At 40.1% G+C, this 21,364-nt stretch overlaps 1 protein-coding gene across 1 annotated transcript; it reads right to left on the bottom strand.

Moving 5' to 3' along the window:
- Positions 1 to 7,783: 7,783 nt before the first annotated feature.
- Positions 7,784 to 19,775, bottom strand: LOC108918874 (T-cell leukemia homeobox protein 2-like). Its single transcript, XM_018726479.2, has 3 exons — positions 18,741 to 19,775; positions 11,269 to 11,506; positions 7,784 to 8,075 (listed from the first exon to the last, which is right to left on the bottom strand). The coding sequence occupies exons 1-3, from the start codon at positions 19,240 to 19,242 to the stop codon at positions 7,859 to 7,861; spliced, it is 957 nt and encodes a 318-aa protein (XP_018581995.2). The 5' UTR covers positions 19,243 to 19,775; the 3' UTR covers positions 7,784 to 7,858.
- Between the last annotated feature and the right edge of the window lie 1,589 nt (positions 19,776 to 21,364).

Here is a 21,364-nt window from a genome sequence, read left to right as displayed (position 1 = left end):
TCTGCCCGCTTGGGGGTCCCGCTCACGAAAGGTTAAGCACGGAGGTTCTCGGTTCTGGCTCCGTTGTGGTAGAATGATCTTCCCCTCTCACTCAGAACTGCTGAAACTCTGTCCACATTTAAAAAGGGTCTGAAAACTCACCTCTTCCAGACTCACTTCGCCCATGGTCTCTTAAGCTCATGTAAGGTGTAAATGTTCATGCACTGTAACTTTATGATCATGCCCAGATAAGCCCTTACACAGCCGCTACTCCTGTATTGTACATCTGCTAAATGAATAAATGTAAATGTAGATTTAAGATGCCAGGAGCAGGAGTGGGGGCTTGGGATATCATTTCAGCCCTGGGCAAGAGCTGATGCTCCACAAGAAAGTATGCTTTGATCTCTCCTTGGCAAGGCTTTCACTAAGATGCTGTCAGTCACATATACGCATATTAACACACTTTTTCTCACACATGTACACTCCTACACACTCCAACAGGGAATGGAATTTAATTGTATATAAGTGGACTGCAGTGGAAGGAATCTCGAAGAGCAGACACAGCCAGACAAATAAAGGACAAGGTGGGAGAGGGGAAAGGGAACATTCTATATGCTTTTTTTTCTATTTACCTCTTTCATTCAGTTGCAGCAGAGTAACTAAGGTGCTGCACAAAATAAGAAATAGTGAAATTACACAGAAACACATTTTCCTCACTTCTTTGTGTGTAAACAGTGCAATGGTGATGAATTAAGACTGAACAAATGTAGAAAAACAGACATACTGGTGCATCACATTCACGATTTATGAAAAATCACATTTATAAAATCACATTTATAAAAAATAAAAATAAAAACACACACACACACACACATTTTCAGAACCGCTTGTCCCATACGGGGTCACGGGGAACCGGAGCCTACCCGGTAACACAGGGCGTAAGGCCGGAGGGGGAGGGGACACACCCAGGACGGGACGCCAGTCCGTCGCAAGGCACCCCAAGCGGGACTCGAACCCCAGACCCACCGGACAGCAGGACCGTGGTCCAACCCACTGCGCCACCGCACCCCCTCAAAATAAAAAACATGTAAATAAAATGTAAACAACATATGCAATATATACAGAGAGATATTTGACTGTTCCAAATAATGGCAGTGGTCAGTCATTACTTGACCAGACCACCTTGTTAAACTGTTTGAAAGCCTCCAGTTCAAGAACAACATAACAAAGCTTCAAATTTCTCTGTACTTTGACATAAACAAAAAAATCTGTGTATCATTAAGTTAATTTTGAAAATTCATTAAAACTTCTGTATAAAGGTGATTATTCAAATGAGAGTGAGGCTTGTAGTCCACTGGCAAATTTACCCGTAACCTGATGACTCCCTGAACCTGACGTCCTGGGTGTTCTGTTCTAATCCCACAGATGGCAGCACAGCATCATAGGCCCCTCAGTCCTCACACATGCCAAATGTCTGAGCATGCGCTTCCTCTTCTGCTGAGGGAGAGTATTGTTGCACATTACATTACATGTACACATTACAACACATGGTAAAATTTGTCAGTTAGAAGTTGCACAGTGACTCATCTGAAACATCCTTGAAAGGATAAAATGTAGCAAGAATATGTCTAAAAAAGCACTAAGTACTAATCCTGAAATGTGAGAAAATTGTTTATTTATTTAGTAGGGGTGTCGTTGCGCAGCAGGTTTGGCCAAGGCCTGCTCTCCGGTGGGTCTGGGGTTCAGGTCCTGCTTAGGGTGCCTTGCGATGGACGGGTGTCCCGCCCTGGGTGTGTCCCCTCCCCCTCCAGCCTTGCAACCTGTGACAAGCAGTTTCAGACTCTGTGTGTGTGTGTGTGTGTGTGTGTGTGTGTGTGTGATTTATTTATTTATTTAGAAAAACTGGCAATCACTTGAAGAACTAAGCTGTGGAAAATATTTGGTCAGTTTTATTTGGTACACTGATATTTGATCTTTAGTATAATTAAATATAGCTTTTTCAAAGAGTTGAAAAAGTGTTATAATTTTGTACTGCAAGGGTCAGCCTCATATTAACCTGTGCTACCTGACAAAAAAACTCTGAAAATATATATTCTGTTGTTGTTGTTATGGTGTCCCTTCCGTATGGGACGGACAGTAGTTTAGTGGTTAGAGGTACTGTCTTTGGATCCACAGGTCATGGGTCTGACCCCCATCTCTGGTTGTAGTACCCTTGAGGAAGGTACTTACCCTTAATTGCTCCAGTAAAATTATCAAGCTGTATGAAGAGGTAAATGATTGTAACCTTAACACTATAAGCTCCTTTTTGGAGAAAAGTGTCAGCTGAATTAGCAAATGTAATTATTATGACTAAAATAATTGATTATTGTTTTTGGTTGGTTGGTTGGTTGTGGAGTATAAATTTAAAAACCTGCACTAGGTACAGTGACGAGATGAGATATTTAATCTGTTAAAAGAATAGAATGATGCAAGTTTTACACCTAAATTTTTTTACTGTTAGATTTGAAAAACATCTTAAATTGTTCAAATCTCTTTTGATTGATTGTTAACGCCTGTGCCCGATAGAAGCCACACTGCTAACTTCCAGACTGAGAGATTCAACTGTGGAGCCCTTGTTTTTAGGAAACAAGCACCGGTTGTGACCAATTATACGAGTTAAAACCTCTATATGGTCAGTTTTGGCTTGAGGATTGAGTTGCGGTCTGCAATTCTTTGAGTTGCGAATGATGTTCATTGTGGTATCAGTTGTGGTTTGTTTATTTATTTAGAAATTGTGGTCAATATAAGGGCTCAGACTATATTGTCTATACTGTCAACCACCTTTCTGTACACACCTGTGATCAGACTGTGCGTACAGTTATGGAGCTCGTATTGAAACACCTTTCGGTTCCCTCAGCAGATTTTAAACGATCAAGGACTCACCTTCAAATCTGACAGCAGCTGTGTGATGTGTATAGTTCTGGTTAGAGACAGACCACTCCTTACCATCCCCAAGGTAACAGGGCCAATGAGATGTTTAATCAGGCCTTGTTAGGGTTTCTGGACACACCGGTCCCTGAGGCCCAGGATCAGCAGGTGAAACATAAAAATACCACCCACAGCAGAAATAGACTTATTCCATTTTTCATTCTTTTTGACAGGCATGTCCAGCCTCAAGTGGATTTGAGGAGTGGGGCTGGCCTCCTTCAGGTACATGGAAGCATGCATGAATGGGAGGGAAGACACTAGCAAGTACTGATGCAAGCCTATTAGCGAGTTCAAAACTGGTGCTAGGCAACAACGATAGGATCAACACTGCGTCTTTGGCTGCACTCATGCAAGGGGAGCGAGTGCTGAATTTCAGGTGGAGGGCATAGGGCTCTTACTGGCTGCCCAAGACCTTTGCAGTTAAGCAAACCCATGTATGTGATAGGAACTAAAGGAGGGGTTGATAGTGGGAAAATTGGAGGATATTTAAACGGACAGAGCATTTACTGAGCGCTGCGTTGTGGCAACTACAGACTGAAAATCAGAGCAGTCGGACCACGCCTGGAGAGGGAGGAAGATGTACAGATAAGGTGAAATGTGAGAAGAGGCAAAATTCAGACTGCATCCTTCCTCACACACAGCTGGAGTGTGCATGAAGGATTTGCGAGACTGGAGCGGGTGCTGACAACCATGCTGTCTTTCCATCATTGACAGGCAGGAAACTTGACCCTTGGACCCCACTGGAGGAAGAAGCTGGTGATTGCTTGGAACCAGCGGACGTCAGCAACCGAGAGCCGCACAGCGGAGCACATTTCTCTACCAAACACAGCTGAGATACTGAGGTATGATTGCAGTTTGCTTCTTTTACCAGTCAGTGGGAGGACGGCTGACTAACACAGACTATTTTCTTTTTGTTCTTATCTGGAGTGCTGTTGCAGGACTTGTAGGACCTGTAGGCTGGAGAATGCAGACCTGCATTAACTAGGTGGTTTTGTGAACAGGCCTGCTGCGGCACATGTGAGTTTATCTGAAGGTTTTGCATGTAATTGTTAATTGGCTGACGTCTTTCGTTTTATTGCCTTTCAAAAATGATGTCACGCATGTTTTTCCCAATCAGGCGTTGATACAGGTGCAGGACATATAATAACAATATATAAATATTATTGCGGGTCCTGCAACAATAAGAATGGGCCAGTGCAGTTGTGTGAAAGTTCATAAAGTTCCCAGAATTCTCTGGTGAGGGAAACCAGGTAATTCAAACCAAAAATCTAATTTCTTTAATGTGACTACCTCTAGCCTGGATGCACCATTAATAAATCAACTTTTCATCAGAGTAATTACAAACACTTCTTATATCTCGGTAAAAAAATTATTATTGCTTTAATTCTTACTGCTGATATTCATGTCATCCATTTCTTTTCCCAAAAATGAGAAAAATTCTTGGTTAAAAGACCCATTAAGACTGAAGTAAAGCTGCTTAAGAACCTTGCTCAGGGGTACTGCAGCTAGAGGCGGGATTCAAACCTTTGACTTCCGAGTCCGAAGGAAGCAGCTGTAATGCAGCTCTATGCTACTAGCTGCCCCTGCCGTTTTCTGTTGAAGACAAGCAGCTGGGAAGCCTTCATAGTTCTGTCATCACTTTGCAGAACACTCTTTCCAGATTGCATGTTATCACCGGTCCTGGAGAGGCTGCCCGGTGTTTTGGTGCTCTTAACGGGCTTGGACACGAGGTAGAGGATGAGGGGGATGTGACAGCAGATTGAGTCAGAAAACTGAGTTCTGTGTGAAGTGGAGGAGATGTTGGAGCTTCTTGTTCCTGTCAAGAGTATAGGGCCATCCTGGGAGGAATTCATAATGTTTGGTAAAGTTGTCAGTAACATTCATATGTCCTCCTGCTGCACTACTGGCAGCTGGCTATCAACAGTGCCCAGGGTAGATTGCATTACTTTTAGTCCCTACAATTCCATATTGGGGTATATTTTTTGCTTGCATTACTCCTGCCTGTCCAAAATCACCTTATAGTTAATGTCTCCAACTTATGTGAGTACAAAGGGTCCTTGTAACTATATGGGCAAGTTATATTAGGCTGTTTGAGAAGGGAATAATTCTGAACTGTCGTTGCTGGGCCCCCCGTTGTATAAATGTGCTGAATGTTCGTAAGATTACGGCAAATGTTACAGTTGCAAGAAGGTAAAGGGTTGACAGAGGTCTCCATAGCAGAAACCCTGCAACTTACTCTTGCGCACCTCCATTATCAATCTTACCCTTGCCATGATTTCTATATTGGCCAGAGGACCCAGTCCTACACTGACTGTGGGAACTAGCAGCTATTTAATGGAACCAGTGTTCTGGTTGGAGATGATCTGTTTTTGCTCCATTTCTGCATTGAAGTGACCTTGTGCATGAAGCAGACCAGAGGGAAGGGTTGACGACACAACTCACAAGTTTTGACACCACTGTAACACTCTCTGGAGCTTTGTACACAATGATGTTTGGACTTAGGCTAATGTTGGGTGCTTGGGTTTGTTACTGTACATCACAAAAGGGGGTTGTGATATGGGTCAAGAGTGGGAATGTTTGATTTATAAAAGGGAAACAGCAATTAAAAAGGTTATTAAAAAGACCTTTGAAGGTTTTGTGTTTTTTTTTTTTTTACAGAGGTCTTTAAGTCTTCACTGTGAATGGTCTTAGGTAGGTGATCAACTAATCGTGAGTGATTTTGAAGGTGCGTTCCCTCTCCTTTGCACAGAAACAGTGTGTGGCACATCCCTGTGTCCACTTGGGGCTGTACCTCCGGATTCTGTTTCCCCTGGGCTTAATAACTGTCCATTATATGGAGTGTCATTGGCCTGCTTACGTCTCTTTGCTTACACAAGACTGCAGCTGGCAAACTCATGCCATATCCAAGCACTGTTCAGCAACTGGAGATACAATGATCTAGATCTCCATATACATATATTTTATTCACCTCTGCACTTATTCCGGCACGCTCCTCGTTGACAAGACTTTTATATCTCTCTCACTCAACATTACTTGTAGTCAGGGGAACTGCAATACATCAGAACTGTTGTATCAAGAATTGCAGAAATCCACATACATAATTCTACTAATCTATTTTTTTCTGTGCCTACAAAAGTATGGTGCAGTAATCCTTGCAGTGATGCCTTGCGTGAGACTCCTTGTATATCATTCAGTGAAAAAGAAGGAAATGCTGAGCAGCAAGACAAGAGTGAGAGGTGTGAAAAACTACGTTTCTATTGAAAGATGATCCTATATGGGGATGCACGTTCTTGATAGGTAGGACCCAGGGTCTGTGAGGAATTCAGTGGATAAGATGGGCTAGGACATGTCTGCTGGCATGGGTGGATCAAAGAGGCCAGCTTGGTTGGAAGGAAATAGGGGTGGGGGGGGGGGCTGTGCCTGCCTTTGACAAGATCCCATCCAGCCATGAAGTTGTCACTGCTGACAGAAACAACCCGTGCCAACAAAAATTTTTAAACCAGCTCCTGAGCAAAATGCCGTTGAACACTTTTAGACAAGGCACAAAAACAGTCCATTGTTTCAAATTCTCCATAAAACTGTATGGTACATGCACACAAATAAAACATATCAATAATAGTATTGACCCTTCCTATCTAAGCCCTCTTTTTTTTTTACTCATTGTTCATTTTGATTTGCTCTTTCCTCCACTAAATGGTCAGAGCCAAATGAAAACCATTTACAGTAATGGTGTAGAATCAATACAGTAGAAGGTCCACTAAAAAGAAACATATCAGGAAGCAGGAAAATGAAGTTTTCCACAGAAATAAAGGAAGATAACCTTTGGAGTGAAGTGTGTATCAACCTTTCAGAGACCTGCACTGTAAATTATAAAAAAAAAGTTAAAAAAGTTATAGTGAAATAACATCAAGCATGTTGTTACCTTGTCAAGCTGATGATTAATAAACATTTGTGGTATCAATAACAGCTGAGGTTAGGCTTAAATATAAATGGTGAATTTTAATCACTTGCGATGCATTTTCATCACACTAATGAGACATCACAACAGAACATTACATCATGATATGTATACTGTTGACTTTCTTGCCCCCCTTCCAACTGGACATTGCCAACGGTGGACGTTGTATGGTCTAGTTACTGTGCCCATGTTTCTCTGACACACATCAACTAGATCAAAACAAACGTTTGTCGGGCTTATTAGAATTACAATTGTAATTTGAATTTTACCTTTTCTCAGTGATGTTTGCTCTTCTGCTAAATAAAACACAACTGACTTTGCAGTAACTGCCATAAAATGTATAAATATTGATTATGTGGTTTCGAGTAATGATCCCAATATAGACCCTGAAAAAAATGTTCCACCGGAGCATAAACCACACATCACAAATTGTCAGTGTGGTCACTTTTAATCACATAAATGTGTCTACTGAAACTTTGTGCAACAATTTTTACAAAAATTTTTTTTTTCATACTTCTGGTGGTATAAAATAAACAGATAACATCACTATCTTAAAATTCATCATATCAGTCATCCATATGCATAACTGTTCTATTTGTTATGACAAAGAATAGAAGAAAGCAACCAATATAAAACCTTTTAGGGAGAACTGGATTTAATCCACATTGTAGTAGGCAGGCCAGCAGTGTTTTGGGAGTTACCCAAAACCTACAGCCTTCAGTGCATATTGTAACGTACAAGAAGATGGTGAAGAAGCATTACAAATATGTGCATTACACAATTTTTCCTGTTTTTTACATGTTTGCAGTCCTCTCACATCATACCATACTCTGTCAGCCAACAATGACATCTGTCTCTGAGCACCTAAATCAGTTTGAGTGTCTTGCAGAGACATTTGCGACTGGGGGGTTAGAGCCTGGCCAGCTGATACCGGACCAGCAGGGACAGATGGTGTCAGACAACAGATGCTACAGAGGTGACAGATGTCACCTTGTTGTCCTCTGCCCAGGGCTGCAGGTTCTGCAGGGCATACAGGGAGGAGTTGTGCAGGCAGAGTGGATCTGACTGTAGGGGCTGTGCCAGGGTCTTCTGGAAGGCTTCCTGTTGGAGCTGCAGCATCAGTCGATTGGCCTGCTGCCTCTCTGACTCACGCTCCTCTGCAGTCTGCCTCCTAGTAGTGCAAGAGTTGTGAAACAAGAAACATTAACCCGAGGCTTTTCACCAAAGTGACACAATGTCAAGCTACATACAGCTATTTTCCCATTTATACAACTGGGTAATTATTTACTAGAGCAATGTAGGGCAAGTGCTACAGCATTAATGGCATTTGAACCTGTGTATCCAAAGGCAGTAGCTTTATTCACTACAATAAAACCACAATTAGATAAAAATTTGGGTTATTTAAGCTTTTTCTCCCTCTAATAACGTATTGGTTTTGCTGATAAAACTCTCTGGCATGTTTTTCACAATACAAGAAATTTTTTTTTTTTTTTATGTCTAACAGCTGCAGGGGTTTAAAATACAGTGGAGATGCTTACAATTAACAAGTCTTCTTGCTCGCTATACAGTTCACCAGCCTTCTGGTGAGCATTTTATAACACATTCAAGAATATGATTTGGGTGCTGCCAAGTTGACATAGACATGCCAGTACTTCATCCCTTAATCACCTTTCACTGCAAAGAATGTTGCTTAACAGTTCGTTGGAAGACAAGCCCATGTTGAAAACAATTCTATTGAACCATGAACACCAGGTGTCCGTACTAATTGCTTTTTTCTCACAAAATCAGCCATAGTTTTCATGGGTCGAGTGTTATACCCTGCATACTCCTCTGAACAAACACCAGGAATCAGCACCATTATTGTACAGAATTTCCAAAGAAGAGGAATGAAATGTGTTCACAATTATTGTTTCATTTGTTTGCTTATGCACACTGAGAATTCACAGTGCTTATAAATAAATATGAGAATTACACAGAACCTTATCTCACCTTTAATGAAAATACTGGCAAAGCCAAGTTTACATTTATTCATTTAGCTGACGCTTTTCTCCAAAGTGACTTCCCGTGTTTAGCTACCTACAATTATTTACCCATTTATAGAGGTGGGTAATTCTACTGGAACACTTACGGGAAGTATTTCACTCAAAGATACAACATCTGGAGATCAAACCTGCAACCTTTAGGTCCAAAGGCAGTAGCGCTAACCACTACGCTACCAGCTGTCCCTAATTGAAGCACATTTACTGATTTTATATTTTCAAATATTTATGATGATTAAGTCATATTCAGCTGACACCTTTATCCATAAACTAACAAAAATCATTTACCTATATCTATATTAGGGCAATATAGCAGTTACGCATTCTCAAACTATGGAAAATTTTACAGTCACCAATCCACTTCAAAGGCATAAATTTCGATTGTTGGAAGAGACCTATGCGAACATGGGAAGAACATGCAAATTCAGACAACAGAGAATGAATATATGCTCAGCACTACCCACTGTACCTCCATGCTGGATCTTTATCAGTACGCAATCGTTAAAGTTGACTGCCATCTTCTGTGAACCTCACAAGTAAACTACATTAATGAATGTGAAGCTTACTGCAATAAATAATGTGAAATGTTATAAATAATGCCACACATCATTTGCATTAGCAACTGAAATGCAGGGGCTCTTTTTCCCCCTTTCTGCAAAGACATTTACCGAGCTTTTATCGAATTACACACTCTTTTCGTTACAGAAAACATTTGTCAACTGTGTATCAGATGTCTGAATCTCAAAGAGCAGCTGAATAAAAATCACTGTAATGAGCCTTACAGCCATATTAACTACATGCAACTCAGGCTTCTAGTCTGTAGCACATCAAACAAGGAAATCTTTCCAGCTTCTTATTCCTGTCTAAAGTATGTAATCAATTTCAATGAGTTATGAGTTGCTGTCAACAGCGTTAGATGGCTCTCAGCAAAAAACATTTTAATGTACTCATTCCTCACATAGTGTCCCATACAATGTAAAACCCATAGAATAGCTTGTGAAAATATACTGATTTTTTGTAGTGGGCTTAGATATTCGGTACAGTGGCATTTTTCCATTATAGGTCACATTGCTTCCATAAATGTATCACACATAAAATACCTTTTGTTTCGGTTTTCTGTTTAGGTGACACATTTTTTGTCATCGAACAGAATGTTTTTTCCATAATTACTCTTAACTTGATCTCATGGAACAAATTAACCCCATACGCACATTGACTGAAACTGCTTGTCCCAAGCAGGGTTGCGGCAAACCAGGGCCTAACCCAGCAACACAGGGCGCAAGGGACACACGCAGAACAGGACATCAGTCCATCACAAGACACCCCAAGCAGGACTTGAACCCCAGACCCACCAGAGAGCAAGACCTGGCCAAAACTGCTGCGCCACTGCACCCCTTTCTATTAAGCCCATAATTTTCTTATTTTGTCTCATAGTGGATCCGTTCCTCAAAGTTAAAAACTTAGTATTATACATTATCTTTTGTAGCACAGTGACATCAGATCTTAGTTTATTCACAATGTTTATGTATTGATAAGACCCTGGAATTATTTTCAAACTGCTAAATTTCCACCTTGGCTTAATATACAAATCAGAAGGAAAATGGAGAAAAACAACCTTGTCCAGTCACTTCTGTGGTACCAAGGAACATTTATTCCAAGGACAGTTTGAGCAGGTATTTGTATAGCTGTAGGTAGCGTCAAGCTATTGAAATATTTTTTTCCAATTCTTATGACCTTTAAAAGTTTTTTTTTAATTACCAGTCCTCTGCTGTCTTTGGGTCTTTTTCCACACAAGTTATTCCAGTTTCACAGGATAAATTCTGTCTTTCTATGATGTTCATACAAATTTCTGTTTATTCATAGATCACCATGTTTTTGTAATGTACCATAACAAGATTTAAAGTTAAGTAGTTTGCCATATCTCTTTTGAGAAGGATACTACATAAAAATAAATTTAAACAATATTGAACTAGGAATGGTAAAGAAGATCGATGGTGTTCGTAGCTCGGGTTGTTGATGCAGATGTTCAGGTGTTCGCTGAGCTTGGCATTCAGACTGGAAACATTTCATCACCAGTCGAGGTGACATCATCAGTGCTTAATTACTGCTTAATTACATGCTTGTAATGGTTTGAATGTCAGTCTTTAAAAAGGCTCGGCAAACACCTGAACATCTAAAAATATTGTACTAATTTGTAACTTAACCCGAAGAACCCTATAAGAAAACACACTAACATTTTCTAGGGGAAAAAATGCCAGTTGTGTTAAAAGGTGCAATACCCTTGTGCTGCATAAAGTGTTCCATTGCATCATGTGTAGTGCCTACCGCCACTTTGTCCTCCGGTTCTGGAACCAGGTCTTCACCTGGGCATCAGTCATCTTCAGGGCTTTGGCCAGGGTGGCACGCTCAGCCGATGCCAGGTACTTCTGCCGGTGGAAGCGTTTTTCCAACTCGCAGATCTGCACACGGCTGAAGGAGGTGCGAGGTTTTTTCCGTTTTGGTGGCGTTCGGTTCTGGTATGGATGGCCAATACGCCGGGTCACTGAGAATGGTGACAGGGCCGCTAGTGGGAGGACAGTACATGTATATATTAAGCCCCTCATACCACAAACATTTATACTGATTAAATTAAATGATTAAATTCCTGATAATTTCACCTAATTTATTATCTTATGTTTATTAATGAGGTTTCATTGCTATTATGGTATGCTATGATGCTTCCTGGATGGACTCTGGACCTCCACAATCCTGCACTGGACAATCAATCGGTTATTGATGAAAATGGCAAGCTAGAAGTAATCCTTTTTTGTTACTATTATAATGCCGGTATGTTCATTATCATACATTAAAAAAATAATTTTGGTATGTAAGTTCATTTTAATTATATACTGTATGCATTAATTTAATTTGGGAACACATATGAAATAATGGACTTTTGTCTAATGGGGAGATTTCATGAAACAAATTGTCCGTTAAGTAAAACTTACTCTGCTGTATAAATGTGTTAATCTGGTAAGTATCTGAGGATTGTAAATTGCTTTAGATCAATAATAGTACAAAATCAATACTAAACCAAAGGACTCCAAAGAGGACAGATGGTAGCACAATGGTTAGAATTGCTGCCTTTGGACCTAGAGGTTTGAATCTCACTTCCAGCTGTGGTACCCTTGAGCATGATACTTACCTTAAAAATTGCTCCAGTAAAGCTTCCCAGTTATATAACTAATAATTGTAGGTAACTGAAATGTGTAAACAGTTGTGGGTAACTTACTGGAGAAAAGTGTCAGATAAATGAAAAGGGAATCCAAACACTGCCATTCAAACTGTACTTGTGCACTATTGGTCATCATTTCCAGGCTAATGTAAATTTAATACTATAGCGTTCATCAGAAAATGTTAAGACTGGTCCCACTGTTGTACGACCACCGTTTGTATTTGAGACACTAAGTCCACATCACTATCCTAAAATCTCTGACCAGATGTCATTGAGCAAAAGAAAACGCTCGTTACTTAATTTAACTGTGTGAAAAAGTGTGCATATTTTTCTAAGCCATTTTAATAGTTTTCTTTTGTATGGAACCCAGCTATATAAAGACAATTTTACGGAATCTTTGTCATATAGCTAGCACAGGTGAAGAATGGTATACTGCAAACTGCACCTTACAAAGAATGGTCATCCTTATTTTTACTAAAAATACCATATGACTTGCTCACATTTATTTTTTCAAAATATGGACTTGTTGAAGATACAGTATCTTTTGAAATCAGTGCTAATATGGTAGCTATAAAGCACATTTTAAGTTGTCCCATTCTCTCACTAAGTACAGTAATTTAATAATATTGAATGCAGTGATGTTTCCTAGTTCTTATTCAAGGTAAAATTTGATTTAAACCTTTAATAACAGTGCTCAAATTGCAAAGTATGTGTGGACACATTAAGCCTTCTGCACCATGAAACACTGAAAGAACATTGCATTTCTGTACACGTGAAACTGGTGCAGACTGATCTTATGATGCAAGTTATTTATAGTTTAAAAGTGCGTCAAGATATAAAACACAGTGCATTCAGCCACCTTCACTTTTTTATATTTATGTTGAAGGCTTATGATAAAATTGATGAGGGAAACAATCTACACTCAAAATTCCATAATGACAAAGTTGAAACAGGATTTTAGAAAATTTTTTGCAAATTTATTAAAAATAAAAATAAATAAAAAAAAAAAACATATCACATAGATGTAAGCATTCAGACCCGTGTTGAGTACTTAGTTCATGCACCTTTGGCGACAAACTTTGCACACCTGGATTTGGAGATTTTCTGCCATTCTTCTCTGCAGATCCACTGAAGCTCTGTCAAGTTGGATGGGGACCATCCATGAACAGCTACTCCAGGTCAGCATTCTAGGTCTCTCCAGAGCTGTCTGACTGGGTTCAAATCCAGGCTCTGGCAAGGCCACTCAAGGACATTCACAGAGCTGTCCCTAAGCCACTCCTGTGTTGTCTTTGCTTTGTGCCAGTTGCTGATGCTGAAAAACAACCCCACACATGATGCTGCCACCACCATGCTTCACTGTTGGGATGGTGATGAGGAGTGCTTGGTTTCCTCCAGACATAACACTTAAAACTAAGGCCAAACAGTTCAATCTTGATTTCATCAGACCACAGAATCTTGTTTCTTTACAGTCAGAGTCCTTTAGGTGCCTTTTTGCAAACTCCAAGTTGGCTTTCATGCATCTTTTACTGTAGAGAGGTTTTTGTCTGGCCACTCTGCCATAAAGCCCAGCTCTCTGGAGCGTTGCAGTGATGGTTGCCCTTCTGACAGTTTCTCCCATCTCCATACAGGATCTCTGAACTTCACCCAGAGTGACCATTGGGTTCTTGGTCACCTCTCTTACCAAGGTCCTTCTCCCCGATTGCTCAGTTTGGCAAGGCAGCCACCTCCAGGAAGAGTCATGATTGTTCCAAACTTCTTCCATTTAAAAATTATGGACGCCACTATACTCTTGAGAACCTTCTATGGTGCAGAATTTTGTGGCTTTCCACAGATCTGTACTTCAACACAACCCAATCTCTAAGCTCTACAGGCAATTCCTTTCACCTCATGGCTTGGCCTTTGGTTTGATACACATCAACTGCAGGACCTTATATAGACAGGTATTTGCCTTTCCAAATCACACGCACACAAGTCCGAAACCACTTTTCCCAAGTGAGGTTGCAGTGAACTGGAGCTTAACCTGGCAACACAGGGCACAGGGCCAAAGGGGGAGGAGACACTCCCAGGAGGGGACACCAGGCCATCACAAGGCATCCCAAGCAGGACTTGAACACCAGACCCACCAGAGAGCAGTACCCAGCCAAACCCACTGCACCACTGAACCCACACTTTCTAAGTCATGTCCAATCAATTGATTTACACAGGTGGACTCCAAACAAGGTTTCAAAACATTTCAAAGATGATCAATAGTAATGGGATACATCTGAGCTAAATTTCAAGTGTAACAACAAAGGGTCTGATTGCTTACATGATATTGTTATTTTTAATAAATTTACAAAAATTTCTAAAATCCTGTTTTCTCCTCATGATAAGAGTAAATTGATGAGGGAAAAATTAATTTAAATGATTTGAGCCTAAGACCGTAACATAAAAAATGTGAAAAAAGTGAAGGGGTCAATGCTTTTGGAATGCACTGTAATTACTTACGCACAGTCAAAATTAATGTTAAATTATAATAAGCTTGTAATAGGTAAAGCCTTACAACCCATGCAAGAGTGAAAACCATGACTCTTTAAACCTGTTTGCCCTTCACTCGTTACAGCGCAATTTATAACTGCCATCAAATTCCATTGAACAATCTTCCACCTTAGAGGCTGATAAAATTTTGAATTTCGATTTTCCAACTACCCTGTCACTGAGATATTGCTCATTAGAAATCAATCTGCCACTATTAACTTATTTCCCATCAAAATAAACATACACATTGTTACAGAAGACCTCTAACAAAAATAACACACTTTGCTCGGCTTCAAAGCGGCCGACGTTACAGAAATCTCAAATGTCCTGACATGTGAGCAATGATATAAAGCTTCATGTGAAAAATAGGCTGCCTTGGAGAAACATAAACTCATAAAAAATCATTTAATCTTAACTATATCCTAAGAGTGTTATTCTTTCCCATGGTGAATATCAGTGCTTCTGCAACAGCATTCACTGCACTATAAGATGTAGTTGTACAGTTACACTTGTAAGATTTACAAGGACATTAAGTAACATTACTAGAGTACAGTATCTAATCATAAAACAGTTGCTTAAATCCATCATTGACTCCAAAGAAAATTTGCTGCACTGTCTCGTGCTTGTCTGTGAAACATCTTTTGTAAAGATACAAAATACTATTATTTGGCTGATACTGGAACTGGGATTATTTGACAGAAAGTTCAAAATGCCACTCTGCAGTCTTCATATTAAAGATAAAATTATGATTTCATATCTGGGAATAATTGTCAAACAATGTTAAGAAGAGCAGAATGCTCAAATTGGGCAAGTCAAATGGTACTGTGAATTATGTGAAAGCTGTGCAACCCACACACACACACACACACACACACACACACACACACACACACACACACACACACACACACACACTGAATGAAACCGCTTGTCCTGAGTGGGCTCGCGGCAAGCCGAAGCCTAACCTGGCAACACAGGGTGCAAGGCTGGAGGGGAGGGGGACACACCCAGGATGAGACGCCAGTCCGTCACAAGGCACCCCAAGTGGGACTCAAACCCCAGACCCACCAGAGAGCAGGCACTACCCTATGTAGTCTTATCAGCCCACACCTTATTCACCCAAGGTGACTTACACTGCTAGATACACTACTTACAATGGGTCACTCATCCATACATCAGTGGAACAGACACTCTCCCTGTCACTCACACTCTATGGGGGAACCTGAACAGAAAGTCTTTGGACTGTGGGAGGAAACCCACGCAGACATGGGGAGAACATGCAAACTCCACACATACTGAGCAGGGATCAAACCACATTCTCTCACACCACCCAGGCACTGTGAGACATCAACTCTGACTGACACCAAATAGTTACTGTGCGCTTTCAGCTAATTTCTCTCTCTCATAGCAGTATGTATATACAGAATATCATACATTTTCCATAAAAAAACAATACTATGCAGAATATATACTGTAATATTAATTATATGCAATACTTCTGTATTGTGCATTTCTCAGAAATATTAGAGCATCCCCCTAGGTTCAAAGTTCTAAGTTTTTCTCCAGCTCTTCAGAATTAATCATATTTTAGTGAAATTTCCAAAGTGTGACATACAGTAAATCCAGTAATCAGTTCCCAAAATCCAATCAAGTTACCTTAGGAAAAAAAAATATGCACACACACGGGAAGTCACGCATTTCATTTTGTTATGCATTTTTAATATATATTTGTTTCTATAAAAAAAAAAAGAATATAACGGCTTAAACAAGAACCTCTTTATAATTGGGAGCATTGCTGGTGTATTGAAAAGCACACATTTTAAAATGAATAATTCATGGGAAAGTCTATCTCTTTAATATTTCATGTGGAAATATCCATACTGCCTTAGCTGCATTAGCTTTAGAGTAACATATGGGTGAAAGTATCTGCAAACTCTTCATAACTGAATGACCAACAGTGTAAATAACTTATTAGCCTGTTGCATTAATGCGTACAATTGCCAATTAAAAAAAAAAAAAAAAAAAAATGTATTACTCTAAAAAAAATTCATTAGAACGAATTTAACAATATTTTGAGCCATTTTCAATATACTGTAACGAACCGCGTTACGAAGAGCGGGAAAATGGGTTTGGTGTAAATAGTTGGATTGTGGGTAAAATGGAATTGTGTTCAACCGCTGCCGGAACACACGGGGAATATAACGGGGTCAGTGTGTTGGCGAGGGGAAAAGGAAGGAGAAGCTTGAACAAGGCTGAGAAGACTTATGTCAGAAAGGGGTTTTGGGATAGAGAGCGTTATTTCTTTGTGCTTGCACCTATATTTCTCGCTGTGTGTCGGTGTTTTTAAAAAAAAATGTTCGTAATGATTGTTGTCCGTGAGTCCTTCTTCGCCCCATCCGAACACCGCTGTAAAACATGGTTGTGCGCGCCCTTTACTCGGTCTGTATGGCCGAACCGCCTGCACTTGAACCTGAACACGCGTGGGAATGATGAAAGCGGAACAGGTGTGGGGTTTGAAGAGGGCAGGGAGGACACTTTGGCTTTAAAGTGCTTTGCTGTGGGGTGCGATCGTCACCTCCTGTCTGAAAGGGTTTAATAGCATCACATTCTCTTAGTCCCCGTAAATTATTTATTCCATCATCGTAACATCTTGCGCTCTTCTGAGATCCTTTTATTTTCATCCGGACCTGTTCCTTCTGGGAAAACTCACATTTCCAATACGACGTGTTTTGCGTCTTGTGTTCATTTTTTTGGTGCAGTGTGATGATTTTGCGAATCATGTTATTTGTGTGCGCCGCACTGCACAATCATATTCTGCCAGAGTAAAATAGAAAAATGGAAACAAAACTACAATACTTGGAATTTTTACCTGTACGTCTTCAGAAACCTTGCCCAGTGTCACAAAACCCCAATAAACAGCGAAAATGTATTAATTATAACAACTCATTTGCTTGCGAAACAATGGAAAATAAATAAAGGAAAAATATTTCTGCGAATGTGGTCAAGTGTTCCGAAGGACATTCACAGGAGAAGTGTGCACCTTTTGTGTAAAAATAAAAGAATTCAGATTTCTGGAATGATGTAAACGTAAAGATTTTAGAAGGGGCTCCGCAAGTACAACAAATCCCAAAATAAATGTAGCAGTTTAGGCCCGTGTGTTACACCTGAGTGTTACTAGGTGGCTGTATTTAATACATTTGTGTCAAGTTAATGGAAAAAGTGTTTTCCTTTTAAGCAACACTGGAAGAACGACAAAACACGGCCTGATTTTTTTAATATATATCTAAGTAATGTGTTTATTTAAAAACGATTAAGATAGAGACACTACACACCGATAAAACAAAACGACTATGACACACACATAATAATGTGTATCACTGTACAGTATAACTGTTATCATGCATTCTTGGTCTCTCCAGTGCCTGAAAGGTCCACTACTGCTTCCGAACGTATGTTTGTTGCTATAAATGTTTTCTATAACATTATTAAAATCACAAACAGATTACTGCTTTTTTTTTTAAAAAAAAAAAACTTTTGCGTTACATCGCTTTAAAATTAGTTCTGGTGGAAATGGAAATGTTTCATTTTATATGTATTAACCGCAGTGTGACTGAAGATATTCCATGCTCGTTGGAAAAAAAAAAAAAAAAAGCTGCAAAAGTAAACATGTCACATGACATGTTCCGAATTTATTACCGGCAAGGTTTTGGTCCGTCCTTTTTTTTCCCCCCTTAAGTAAAATTCCTTTTCAATTAAATTTCAATTTAATTTTCAATTAAAATGTGTTTATTTCAACCGTTTATTAATATTATTATATAGAAATGACCTTAAGTTAAGCGTTTATGTCTGTAAAAATCAGTTGATTATTTACAACCTTGGCTATCTATTTCAGAATTAAATCGAATAATAATCTGAAGTTGGCAAATATGGAAATGCATATATTGAAGTAGGACACAACAATACAGCAACTAATATCCGATGGCAATGGATAATTTAGTTCAATGATATGTTTTTTTTTTTTTTTTTTTTTTTCCCCCCAGTTACAGTAGGAAGGCATTAACCTTACCGGTTAGTCTGTCTTTGGCCAACCTCCTGCTGTTCTCCATCCAGGGGAACGTGAAGTTGCCCACGTGTCCGAGAGCGGACATGGCTGGGACCGTGGACATGCCGGTGGCGATGCCCGCGTGATGAGCAGCCGCCGCAGGATGGGGCGCAGGCGGCAAGGGCCTATGGGCCGGGACCCGGATCACCCCTCCGGCAGTGCCCGAGTGTACGTTCACGTTCATATTCATATTCATGCTCACGTTCATATTCATGTTCATATTGTAGGAGCCCGCAAGCCCGACTGCCAGAGAGCATTCTTGGTTACACACGCCGCCGTAGCCGCCGCCGTACATAGCGGAGGGCAGCTGGCAGTCCTGCTGCTCCCCGGTTCGGTTCGGCAGCATGCAGCCGCCCGCTTGATCAGTGCTGTTCAGAATCTGATCGATTCCGAAGCTGATGGGCTCGTGCTGTGGATGAGTCTCACTTGCATCTTCAATCCCGGTGTGCTCTATGCGCGTGTCCATGATGATGATGATGATTTCTCCGTCCCGCCGGCACTCCCCTGCACTTCGACCTTATTATAACTCTTTAAAAGTAACAATATTCATAAATGACAATCCCAGACGAAGGCCACGAAAATGTTTGCGTTCATTTGCGCAAATTTTCAACCATTAATTAAACTGTCTTCCGCCGGTATAACTATTAACCTGAGGAAATTTCGCGCGTGAAACCAGAGAAAAGCACATGACCTGATACACCGAGTAAATATCCACGCACTGCCATAAACTACTTGGACGTAGAAAAAGAGAAACCACAATGACGAGCAGCAGGTATGTCATGTGCGAACTTCTCGATGGAAACGCGAAAAGGCGACCCTCTCCCCCACGCAGCAGCAGGTAAGTTCCCGAAAAAAGCCGACCCGCTACGTCGATGCCAGACGTCTGTGTTCCGCAGCGCAGTTCGCCGTGTTCACGCGAGTTGCAGCGCGTGCAGGCGGCATCTGCGTGGCTTCATCTCATCTAACCGTGGAACGCGGATCACCCTCCATGAGCAGTAATTAAAAAAAAGGCTGCGATCGCTCTTCCGCACTGTGTCCGCAAATTATTTTGAGCAGGTATAAACCCTCGGCGCTAAAGTCGTGGGACTCGTCAATTTCATTGGCTGAGCTCAGCGAATAGGCCGGGATCCGAGCCGTCGCCCTTTCCTTAAAGAGACACGCACGAAATTTCGAGGTACTTATATTAACACGTAGGTACGTTCTGTTACGAATTCACTAAGGCGGATGTAACATGAAACGTGATTCCTCCTGTCTATCAGGTAAGAGCATCAGTAAGGAACGGTGATGATGATGATGATGATGTTGATGACGATGATGATGACGAGTCTTATTATTATTATTGTTGTTGTTGTTGTTATTATTGTCATCATATTCATCATCGTGTTATATTATCATCTCTTAAACTATTAACTTTGGGGATTAGCAAGAGGGAACAGTAAGAATAGTGCAACAACAGATTAAAAGAGACTATTACAGCAACAAAGATGCACTTCAAAATAATTTAAATGTGTTTATAGAATTCTTAATTTTGATTTATGTGTGCATTTTAAATTACATAGCAATAACTCTGATGTAGCTGAAAAGGGTATTAGCACTGTTGATGACGGTTGCATAAAATCTATTGAGATAACTGTTAAGCAGATGTTTTGAAGTGTAGCGAGTTAGTCAGTGAACGGGTAAGAAGTGGTATTCAGCAGTGGTAAACTCCTTTACTGTGCCGATATATGTGCTTGATGCGGTGTATACTGACTCTTCAAACTTGACTAAAATGTATTTTATAATTGGCCGGGGGGAGATATACACTTTTATTATCGTTCAACGTCTAAAAAGGATCTGTAATATAAGAAAAATAACACTACGAAAACCATATTAAAAATTTACTTTGTAGAAGTAGTAGTATTTTGTAAATTTTTGAATGATAGTGTACACAATCTTTTTGGAAGTGTTATTACAGCTTATTACCATCATTTGTAACGTTGGGAGGAAATTAAAAATGCATACAAAATATTTCATTATGTGAAAGCATATCACTTACTTGTTTTTTCTTTTAATGGTTGATACTGAAATTTGATTCTTACCATAACAGAAAAAGGAATAACAGCGTTAGCTCCGACGCAGACACCAGCTGTCCCAAAATAAAAGCGTTAATTAATATCCGAAATGTGGGGTCCCGTCACAACAAACAACACGCATCCGATCGATCTGTTACTTGAATGTGGAGCTTATAAAATATGAATCAAGCTTCCCTAACATAATGAAGTGGACTAATAATAAAACACAATTTACATGGTTACATTTTTTTTCCAGTCTGCGCCGTTGCATTTTATTAAATTCGATCCCGTTTTGTTTCTCTTCCACCGTTTTCTAACTTCTTCGCACGAATCGTTGTTCGCAACAATGTGCATTATTTCTGGTTTCGTTGAATACATTGATTGCTTCTCGACAAGTCTAATTTTACGGCGATCATTGCTCGAATATTTTTGATATTTCTCTAATGGTATGATGCAGATTGCAACCCGACAATTTCAATCACGTTTAAAAAAATTAAATGCGATCCATCCTTTAATTAATGGTACCCTGCACATCCG

This window comes from Scleropages formosus, chromosome 24 (genome assembly GCF_900964775.1).
Source record: "Scleropages formosus chromosome 24, fSclFor1.1, whole genome shotgun sequence".
NCBI lineage: Eukaryota > Metazoa > Chordata > Actinopteri > Osteoglossiformes > Osteoglossidae > Scleropages > Scleropages formosus.
This window is presented reverse-complemented; position numbering and strand designations above follow the sequence as displayed.